Source organism: Bombus vosnesenskii, unplaced genomic scaffold, assembly GCF_011952255.1.
Source record: "Bombus vosnesenskii isolate JDL3184/JDL3185 unplaced genomic scaffold, Bvos_JDL3184-5_v1.1 scf7180000013266, whole genome shotgun sequence".
Classification (NCBI taxonomy): Eukaryota; Metazoa; Arthropoda; class Insecta; order Hymenoptera; family Apidae; genus Bombus; species Bombus vosnesenskii.
The window spans coordinates 910,273-922,139 of NW_022882926.1; the positions used below are offsets into that span (position 1 = coordinate 910,273).

General features: G+C 25.5%; 2 protein-coding genes and 2 long non-coding RNA genes across 4 annotated transcripts; 2 read left to right on the forward strand and 2 right to left on the reverse strand.

The window, feature by feature from the left end:
- Nucleotides 1-115: 115 nt before the first annotated feature.
- Nucleotides 116-3,079, reverse strand: LOC117230212 (glyceraldehyde-3-phosphate dehydrogenase-like). The gene is made up of 7 exons (XM_033487373.1): nt 2,975-3,079; nt 2,772-2,895; nt 2,431-2,546; nt 1,871-2,134; nt 1,240-1,400; nt 777-971; nt 116-386 (listed from the first exon to the last, which is right to left on the reverse strand). The coding sequence occupies exons 1-7, from the start codon at nt 3,050-3,052 to the stop codon at nt 269-271; spliced, it is 1,056 nt and encodes a 351-aa protein (XP_033343264.1). The 5' UTR covers nt 3,053-3,079; the 3' UTR covers nt 116-268.
- Nucleotides 3,080-4,064: 985 nt separating this feature from the next.
- On the forward strand, nt 4,065-5,073 carry LOC117243567. Its single transcript, XR_004495476.1, has 3 exons — nt 4,065-4,404; nt 4,523-4,656; nt 4,749-5,073. It is a non-coding gene; the product is annotated as an uncharacterized LOC117243567 (long non-coding RNA).
- Nucleotides 5,074-5,988: 915 nt separating this feature from the next.
- On the reverse strand, nt 5,989-11,263 carry LOC117243594 (probable hydroxyacid-oxoacid transhydrogenase, mitochondrial). The gene is made up of 8 exons (XM_033511237.1): nt 11,094-11,263; nt 10,417-10,525; nt 9,742-10,005; nt 9,199-9,431; nt 8,764-8,994; nt 8,330-8,492; nt 7,347-7,628; nt 5,989-6,183 (listed from the first exon to the last, which is right to left on the reverse strand). Exons 1-8 carry the CDS (start codon nt 11,144-11,146, stop codon nt 6,100-6,102), a joined length of 1,419 nt encoding a protein of 472 aa, XP_033367128.1. The 5' UTR covers nt 11,147-11,263; the 3' UTR covers nt 5,989-6,099.
- LOC117243595 lies at nt 6,637-9,035 on the forward strand. Its single transcript, XR_004495481.1, has 2 exons — nt 6,637-6,827; nt 8,827-9,035. It is a non-coding gene; the product is annotated as an uncharacterized LOC117243595 (long non-coding RNA).
- Nucleotides 11,264-11,867: the final 604 nt, after the last annotated feature.

The window sequence follows — 11,867 nt, forward strand, 5'->3', positions numbered from 1 at the left end:
AATTAATACAGATTTACTTTCATTAAATTTATACAATATATAAACCTTCTCTATTTAACAATTTTATTTAGCAAACAAGATATACATACATACAACAAAATGCAATGAATGAAACTTTAATGCAATAGTGATCTTTTGTTTAAAATTAATAAGGGATTAAACTTATAAGAGATATATAAATTAATAGGAGATATGAATAGAATACATATTAAGATTACTTTGCATAAAACGTAATCTTATAATACATTTTTCTTACTGAATGAAATAATTAATCTTCACTTTCATCTAACTCCTGTACAGGTACTGGTATATTACCGGAATCAACTTGATACATGTATTGTATCAAATCCACTATACGATGTGCATAACCATATTCATTGTCATACCTACAAATATTTATATTTTCGTTAATTAACTAACAAACATTATATTTACTTCATTAATTATTTCATGTTATATTTTGTTATGTATTTATATTTAAAGATTAATCAGTTTGAAAATTTGTTACAAAATAATCTAAAGTAGTTGAACATAAAATTTATTATTTTACGATTTCAAAAAGAATTTGATAATAGTATTTATATCTGTATATATAAATTTCAAATGCATTTAAATGTAATTTATGTACATATACGAATAAATAACAAATAATTAAGAAAAATTTATATTGCTTGTGTTGTTATTTAAATTGATTATTATATTAATAGAAGGAATGATTCGGTAAGTTCACAAAAGTCAAAAATATTGTTTATGAAATAATTTGACTTGATAATTACCAGGCAACAACTTTTATGAATGTGCTTGTCTGAGGAATTCCAGCTTTGGCATCGAAAATACACGAAAAGCTTGTCTTATTGAAGTCGGATGACACACAATCATCATCTGTATAACCCAATATACCGTTTAGATCATTCTCTGACGCTGTTTTCATTGCTTCCTTCACTTCTTCATACGTTGTCGGTTTATTAACTCTAACATTAATAAAACTGTATAAATATGACACATGTTGCTATTTAATATTTGTTTGTATTAATTTTATAAATTAAGGAAAGTTAATTACTGTTGATATAAAGCTACTTTGTTCTTTAAAATTAATGTTTTTTGTTTTGAAATCTTGTAATATTATATGTGATATATATATATATATTATATATTATATATTACATTATATATATATATATATATATAATGTAATAAAATTTTTACTGTAATCAAATAAATTACTGTAATTGGCATTACCGAAAAGTCATGTCACATAAAGAAACATTTGGAATTGGTACTCTGAAGGCTATAGCAGATATTTTGCCTTTCAGTTCAGGGATAATTTTGTCCAATGATTTGGCAGCACCTGAAGACGTCGGAATAATATTTTGGAGAGCACCTCTACCATCTCTCCACAACTACAATACAGATACAATTATAACGTATTTTCTTAAATTAGTAAAACAAATCAATATGCACAAGTTATATCAGTAAATGTTAAAGTTCGAAATAGTTTTGTTCGTTCTAATATTATATGAAAATAAAAGAACTTATTAAGTTAATCATTAATCGTAATCAATTCCTAATTACTATCTCTATTAATACATAATATAAAATTATTGTTTTTAAGTAACGTAAACATTAGATTCGACGACAAAATTTGATTTATTTTAATAGCTGCGATACTAAGGACAAAAAATATATTATTCTATTAAAGAGTGTTTTTATTGCTATATTAGAAACGTAATACTTTTCTTATTAAGTAGCATATTTTATTTCTGTAATATTTTTTGTGTAACACATTAATAATACTATTATAACTATTAAAACTATTAAAAGTATGGGTTTTCGTAAATAAAGAGAGTTTGATAAAATATTTCGTAAATACCTTTCCTCTCTCTAGGGGTCCATCTAAAGTTCGTTGCATCGATGTTAAAGCGTGTACGCTACTGATCATTACTTCAATAACGTCGAATTTATCATGCATCAATCGAATGATAGGTGCTGCACAGTTTGTTGTACAAGAAGCAGCTGATATTATTTTACCTTTTTTTGGATCATAACAAGCATGATTTACACCATAAACGATCATTGATGCATCTATAGAAGGTGCTGTAATAATTACTCTTTTAGCTCCACCGTCCATATGTAACTAAAATGAGGCAGATATTTCCTTTATTCTCTAAACATTTATTTTATGTAATAGAATTTAAATATATTTTTATAAATTTTTTATGTATGTATTACATATAAGTTCAGTTTTTTCATGAAATAGAAAAATTTCTACTCTTTATAATGAGTTACGAAGTTTGGATAATAAACGAAAGCTTTCTAAGTAGCATTATAATATAGACGATTGTAAATATTAAATCGAGATTGTAATACAACTATTAACAAATACACCAAAATTATAAATAATAGGTATGAAGGAACAATCTCTTTTCTTACGCTTGCTTTTTCTAAGGTAGTAAAAAGCCCAGTAGCCTCAATTACATATGTTACACCTGCCTCTCTCCAATTTATTTTACATGGGTTTTTTTCTTGAGATGTAGCTATTTTGTTGTCTTCAAAAGAAAAAATTTATTAAGTATTAATTTCGTAAGTTTGTGAATCTATAATTTATTAATCGATCTTTTGTACTTATATTATAATGATATATTATAATGATATATTTACTTCATTATATCATTAATACAATATGTATATAGTATTAAATACAAAGTTTGTGCAGCACCAGCTTTAATTAAATTGACTCAAGTAAAATATAATGTATGAATTATTAAATATACCTCCGATAATAATAAATCCATTTTCACATTCCAGCTTTACAGGATAAGGACCATGAGTCGAGTCAAATTTAAATAAATATATCATATAATCGGTTGAAATATACGGATCATTTATCATCTTAACCTAATACAATATATTTGTTTTACACTTGCTTGATATAAAAATATTTGCATGTAAAAGTAATTTTTTACTAATTCGTTACCGTAACATCCTTTTCAAGACAAGCACGTAAACACATTCTTCCTATTCTTCCAAATCCATTAATTCCTACAAATGCCATAACTTTACGAAAATGTTTCCTAGTATCAGTTTATAATATTTCAAAATTATATACCGCATTTGTATTGTACTTATTTTAGTTGTTCCGAAACGTCAAAAAGTCAATAGTGCGAATTTGTATACAAAATTGAAATAGACATATCGGAAAGTAGTTTTTTTATCAAAATTTGTTCATAATATAATGAACATTTACGATACACGGAAAGAATATATAATATAAACTTGTCATATCACGATTAATGAAAAATTTAATGAAAGAATGTTAAATTCGGTTATAAAATAAATTATCATAGTTTAGAATTTTAGATAACATCTTGATAATTTGAAAGTATAAAATAATATCTCAAGAATAAAATAAATTTTAACCGAGGTGTAAGAAATATTAAAAAATATTCGTGTATAAAACTTAATTTTTAAGGTTGTTGGTATAAAAATACGGCACTGATTAAGTTAACATTTCAACTTTCAAGGTTATTTCAAGGTCATTTCAAAGGCATAGTATGATAGTAGTATATATATAATGCGTCTTAACATCAGGTACAACAGTATGACATTGAAAATACGTAGTGTCATTTACAGAAGTCAAAGTGAGCTGGGCTTTTTGTCGAAAAATAATTTTTTTTGGAATTTTTTATATCGCAATTTATAGCCAGTTGAAATCTGTTTAACTTTTATTCAAAACATTTTTGTTGTAAAAGTAAGGGTTTGAAAAATCGTAACAAGAATAGCATAGTACACACATATATACATATATCCTGTATATATGTAATACTATTTATAGAAATACATGTTTTCAAAGTCGTTCAACTTATGTTTGGAAAATTAATTTAAAAATTCATGTAAAAATAGGTTAAAATTTTTCAGTACGAAGCATCATGTAACAGAAAGCAGATTTTGAAAATTCGTCAAATATTCGTATAGTTGATTTAATTAAATGTGTGTACTATTTCATAGTCGGTCATTTCTGTCGATATCAACATTTCTAAATATTAACAGCAATGTGAATTAAATGTTCTGAATATATACACAGTATAGTATATATATGTATACATGTGTATTTTGGAATCATCCTTTCAATATCATTTGAACGAATATCGTAGAGAGACCACAGTAGTAATATTATTATTATCTTCTTTTTTTTGCCCATACATATCTACTACGACCATTATGAAATGTGAAATAGTTTGATATTGGAAAGCAAACATCAACATTGTTACAAGAGCGAATTAATCCCAAGACGTTCCTCGATGAACAGTATTACACACGCTCGCAGTCAAGGAAGTCAGCTCAAGCTGTGAAATACCGAAATGGATATTTATTATCAGAACGGACTTTATTTAAGGAGGTTCGACGGTAAGTGAACTAATATTATTTTTGATAAAATTTGTAATATTGTAATAGTAGAATGTGTATACGATACATATTATTAAAACGAATAAATAAATTATGAAACATTTCTAATATTTTGTAGCTTGAAGAAGACATGAATAATTCATAATTTAAAATAAAATGTAACATATTCTAATACCAATTAAACATGGAAGATTCACTACAGGAAATTACAAAAAAATAAGATACAAATGTCCTTCTAATAAAATGTTAAAGGTAATTTGTTGCAATACTTAACTTTGAATTATATTGATATGATAAGTCATATTACGTATACCTATATTCATAAATAATATCATAAATTTCAGTATCATTTAAACAACTTCGGTCCGGAAAAAGATATTTGTAAATTAAAAGAAATATTTTTCATTAATAACATTCATCATAAAAGACAAATTTTTCAAGAAAAAATTCTATTTTTGTTCATACATCTTTATTATATCAAACGGATTTTGCACTACATATGAAAAATGAAGTCGCGTCATAGTACAAAACAGAAGGAAGGGAATATTTGATACAATAAAGACAATGCCTTAATTCCATTTGAACTGTGAAATGTATATAATTATATAGTAAATTATTTATTAGTATCTTCCTTTTTAATATAAAAATTCATGATACATGTTCCTAAATGCAAATTAATATTATTAAAAATTAGAAATATCATTTGTACATTAAAATAATTGCTACAGTAAATAATTAATTTCAACTTTTAAATTTTTTAAAATAAAATATTTTACAACACCTTATTCAGTACACTACAAATGATATTTTATATTTTAATGACTTAATATTAATTTGTATATTTTACATGTATAATTTTTATATATTAAAAAAATTGGTACTAATAAATTTTATGCTCAATACATTTCTTATAATAACTAAAAGTCATCTTTCAAATATTAAATAATAAAAAAGAAATTAATAAAATGTTTCATTTGCGCTATAGATGCAATATTAGTATTTAAGTGTGTAAAATCGGTCAACTCACCTTATGACTGTCCTACATTTTTCAATGACATATATTGTAAACAGGACGAACTGTTTCCACCTAAAGTTTATGATAAATAATTGAAAATATTTATTAAATATTTAGTTAAATTCATAAAAGAGAATTTGACTGCTTCAGATGAATATTAATCTGTAGCTAATCTCTAATTTCTTATATATAAAAGTTTTACTGTTGATAATAAAATGGTAATGTGCGATGTATTTGGCGTAGGTAATCAAATTCTGTGTGTTATCAAACAAAAATTATGTACAATGTTAGAATAGAAGTAAAAATTTATAAGTAATTGTATCGCAGACTACAAGTCATTAAATTCAGGAATCCTTTTCATCATTATCATAATGATGAGTGCTTTATAAAGGATTTTCTGATGAAATGACTTTAAAAATAATATAACTGGTATGTTTAATATTTCGGATATTTAGTGTTTAGTTTGATAGTGTTTATTTGGATACTTAGTTTAGTGATTAATAATTATGTAACAATTAATTAAGTATAATTATATATTCTCATTAAAAAAACATTTGTGTTTGTATATAAAATATATTAAAAATAACAAAATTTCATTTAGAAAAAGTAGATATTAAAAAATAGATCAAATGTTGTCTTTGAGAAAATACATACAGTACATATTGAGAAACATTATTTTTTTAATAAATTGTAAATGAGTTTTCAAACAACTGTGTGAGATCTTCCTTTGATTGTTCTCGTGGTGCCAATTTTGTAATACGATGCTGAAAATAATGTAAGACTGGATTAGTAATGAAATAAGCTCAAAGATTATTTATAGCTTTAAAATGTGTGAAAAAAATATTGTATGATCATACAAATAATAAAATGTAAAAATATATATTATTATGTAACAATTGTATGAATTCGTCATATATAGCAGTATGAAATTTCAAAAATATGGCAAATTTATTTGATTGTCATAATTCATAATGTATAGTGACTAATAAATCACTACTGCAAATTGATTGTGGTTTTTCTACCTACCAAAATATGTACACATGTTTTCTGGGTGAGAGATAATTTTAAACAGTTCGATTTAATGAAATTATTGAAATTAAGAAAAATATTTTAATTTGCAAGAAATTGTTATCTGTTTATCTGTTTAAAATTGCCGTTTTCATTTAGAAAGTTACTAAAGACAAAAATTTTGGTTCCTAGAAGCAATTAGTTTACATTTTCGTTACATACATTTACTTATTAATCAAAATAATTAAATTAAAACTTTGCTGATATTTGTGCGGCGTGGAAACGCGCGTTTCTTAGCTGCTTCCTTTGTAACGTCACGAGTCCGTTTCTTTCATGCATGGCAGTACACGTGTGGCGCCTTCGCAGACGTGTAACATTACGCGTTCTTCGGGTACATTCGGTATGTAGTCGGAGACGTTCGGTTTTCTAAATTTTTAATTGCTTATAACTTTTCCTTTTTAACAATTTTTAAAAACCAGAAAATATGTGTCTAAAATTTCTGTTTCCTGAATTCATTTACATAATCAGTGAAAAATGTGCAACAACCGAATTGAGCTATAATAACTATAAACAGGGTGTCCTATTTAAATACGTCCCTGCGAATATCTCCGAATTTACTTATGGTACTAGAAAAAACATATGGAGGTCAGCTTTGCTTTTTTAGATGGGATGTTTTAATGCATTAATCGATCCGTCTTTGAAACTATTCAAGGACAGATCGATTAATGCATTTTGGAAATATTCGCAGGAATCGATTTAAATAGGACACTGTACATAATTATATGTCACATTTTATCTAATACTAATTCAATGACAATAATTCATTGAATTATTAATCTTTTAATATGTCCCTTAATAATGTCAAAACGTTAATCCGTCAGAAAACGCACCGTATCCATATCGTAATAATGAACCTTACTTGTGGTAGTGTGCCTTTGACTAAATTAGGTATATCTTCCTTTTTGAAACCTAATTCAGTCAAACCATTTTCAATTTTCATCACTTGCATGTACTCTTTTACAACGTCTGATAATATTTTGCCAGCATCACTTTTTTTAGCTCGGTTAATATCAGCACCAAGTAATTCAGCAGCTTCCAAATGCCTTTCTGCACATCCACTCCCAGTAAAAGAAAATACAGCAGGTGCTGATATAACAACTGAAAGACCATGTGGCACTATAGGATGATCTTTGTTATAACCCTATAATAAACAATGCATCAATATTATAATTCAACAAATATTTATTTAGATATATTAAATGTAATTAACCCTATATAATTATACAGGGTGGTTGGTAACTGGTGGTACAAGCGGAAAGGGGGTGATTCTACGCGAAAAAAGAAGTCGAAAATATAGAATAAAAATTTTTTATTTGAGGCTTTGTTTTCGAGAAAATCGATTTTGAATTTTCGCTCGGTATGCGTGCACTTTATCATGTCTCGTTATAACGGATTTCACTGCAGATCGTTGTCTCGATGGAAAATTAAAAAAAAAAAAAGAAAATAAAAAAATTTTTATTCTATATTTTCGACTTCTTTTTTCGCGCAGAATCACCCCCTTTCCGCTTGTACCACCAGTTACCAATCACCCTGTATATTCAGCAACATAATTTAATGACAATAATTGTCAATAACTATCTGTTGTGTTTAATGTATATGTACATTTATTTTGTATATGGCATAAGATATGATTTTAATGTCACAAATCATACCTACTTTAATTTTGATAATTAACATTTTCCTTAATTCTTACATTTTTGTGTAATAAAAAAATTTACACTTTTATATTGTAGCAATTTAAGTATAGGAAAGTGTGTAATAATGCATTTAATATGTTTTGTTTTTACGAACAAGTTGATAAAATTATTATCTTTTCTATCATTTAAAATTAAATGTACATACCTCTGGCTGAAAATTATGAACATTTCCACTAATAGAATAAGAAAGTGCATGACACAGGTGAACTCCAGCATTACCAAATCCAACACCTGCCATGGTACTTGCAAGATGCATGTTACTTCTAGCTTCAAGATCATCTTGGTTATATACAGCTCTTTTAAAATATCTATGTGGAGAAAGCATAAATATTATATTTAAAAACATTTTTTTAATTTATACAATTATTACTTTATTGTTAATTTCATTTTGTAATTGGAAGTAATAGAGATACAATATGAAAACTATACAAATATAAATAGTTCTTAAGAAAGTTATAAAAAGAAAGCAAATTATGTTAATGTAGGCCATATTAAAAATATTAAAATTTATATTCTTATGATATTCTACTTGTTTATTATAATCGTTATATACTTTTTTTACAACAAACAATTACATACTTGCACATTATTTGAAGAGCATATTTTGCCCACACATCACTAATAGGATTGCTACCTTGATAGGCTGGTCTAAGAATTGGATTGGAAGGACAAGCTCTTTCTGTATATGGTATTGCAGTAAAAGATTCAAGAGCATGACAAAGCACATCAAAACCAGAATAAGCACAGACTCTTTCTGGCATGCTTAATGTATGATTTGGATCAATAAGACCTAAGGTAGGTCTCAGAGCTCTGTTGTAATTAAAATTCTCAAAATAAATAATTGTTCTGAATAATTTGAATTACAAATAACGTTTAATAATATATAACACACATGTACTCATTCATACACAAAATGTAAATTGTTTACAATTAAATAATAATTATATTGCAACATTGCTATTTATATATCATATTAGTACCTTTTCCTTGATAAGATCATTGATAATAAGTTACCTATTAGCAATTCCAGTTTTGGCTTTAAGTGGTTGATAATCAAAGATAGAAACACCAGTTGTTTCTGAACCAGTACCAGAGGTAGTTGGTACTGCTATTAATGGTTTTAATGGCACTGTAATTGGTTTTCCTTTACCAATTGGTGGATTTACGTAATCTAACAAGTCTGCTTGGGGATCAGAACTATAAAGATTTGCAGCTTTACAAGTGTCCATCACTGAACCACCTCCTACCTAATAATAATATTAAACCTATATTAAACTTCATAGTTTCATACTTCATCAATGTGTTATTAATTTATAGCTACAGCAATTAAAACTATAGCTAATCTTATAAATTTTAAAAATATAGGAGTAATTATCTTCATTTTTTCTTCTTACAATGCAGATTTGATAAAACTAATTATCTTCCTAATTCTTTATTTCTCAAAATGCAGAATTGCTGCTTGCTAGTTAAGAAACATAAAAATATGTCCTAAACATATTTTAGAAAAATGAGACTGATAATTTTCAAATAAGATTTGCGCATATATTTGTCTCTTACCGCTATAAAAGCATCAAATTGTCCACGTTTAGCGAATTCAATGGAATCTTTCAGACTTTGTTCTGTGGGTTCTACACGTACACTATCGTAAACTGTAGTTTGAATTCCATATTTAGTAAGGCTGTCCATAGCAGTTTTAAAAGGTGGTAAATTTATTAAGTTGGAATCTGTCATCAAACACACATTCTTTGAATTAAAATTTTGCATATCCATACCAAGTTCTTTTGTAACACCAACGCCATACCGCACTGTAGAACAAGCCATCTGCAATTATTTTAATCAAGATGAAATTAATAAAACTAATATTTAGTCAAAGTTTAATGAATAAAAGATGTATAAATTTAACTCCCATGCTATTTTTTATACTTTTTATTTGAGAAATATGAATCAAAAGAGTAAAATAAAGGATTGAATTATTGAATTTATTATTAAATTTCTATTTCTTAAAAATTCAGGAAAAAGCATCATATAGACATCACAGACTATTGGAAAAAGCAAAATAATTCTAAATATATATGATGGATTCTATTATAAATTTCACATGACAGCATAGTATGATAGTGTTAAAAATATTTAAATGAATTACGATCTTCTTTACATTTTATAATTATTTAATCAATAACAGACTTAGCTTCAATATTAGGTCATTTGTCATGAAATTTTGAAAATACATACTTCAAATGCATATTCTTTTGCTGGTATAGCATTAGCTACTGTACTACGAGCTTTTCTTAATTCATGTATAGTTGTACCTCCTGGATTTCCATGAGCTGGACATTTACATCTACAATTTTCATCAATTAATACCAAAAATGTTTAATTAAAATTAACTTAAAATACAATAAGAATGCCAATGAAAAAACAAAATTATTGATCTCAAAATATATAAAAATCTGTAATATTTGTACATTTGTAACATAAGTATATTAAATACATATTAAGCACATATTATTATATATAATTGAATGTGTTATGTTCAATATAATAATTTTGTTAAATAATACAAATTTATTTATTTATTTATTTATTATCAGACACATTAATTATATATAAATATATAATTGTTTAAAATTTTTAGTATAAATTAGTTTATATTTTTTATATCATATGTCAATATTATAGAATTAACAAATATTGTAAAATCTATAATCTTTTGGTATATTGCGTAAATATTAATATCATTAAATATCCTGTTAAGCATTATATAAAAAATAATGTGAAATTGTTTTAATATAGATTAAGTGTATAATATATATATAATTTTTTCAACTTATAGTACGAATACATTATGAAAACAATATCCATATGTATATGTACATGTGTATGTATATTACATATATGTATATACTCACGATTGAGAAGAAATAACTCGCAATAGATCTATGATACGTTTTTTGGAAATCATCTTTTCGTAATATAATATATAATTATAAATAAAACGAGAATTTAAAGCAAAAGTATTGACATATGTTTTAAGTATCCTTTGATCTCTTGTGCTGTTTTCTACTGAGTCTTCAGATATTATTCTCTTCTAGTTATCTACTACATATACACATACGTGTGACATAATATTACGTAGATAACAGTCAGTGCCGTATTAATATTATCATTTACATTTCCACTAACAAGAAATGTTTAATAACAATGTAGTCGTATTAACTTCTAATGATACATTAGATACATATCATGATACATACAATACCGTTTATTAATTGAAATTAATACATTTAATTAATAACGTAGTATTCTTTGAATTTTATATGTATAAACTGGTACAAAATATGTATATTCGAAAATTATTATATCGTAACTATAGTTAGGTAACAAGTTGCTTAAAACACATACATGTTATCAGTTTATTTATATTAGTTAGCGTCACTGATAATAGGATCAAAACATGTTAACTACATATTGAGATTATTTTGACGAATACGAACCGTACATCATACCATTAAATTTTATATGTACATGATATATTTCAAATCTACAATATTTTGAAAGTTCTCTATTATTTTATAGTTTGAAATTTTATTTCTTTTAGATATATTATATTTACTATTTAATTGAATTTTCTTTAAATATTTAAAGTCAAATGTGTAACAATACACATACACATATACATATGT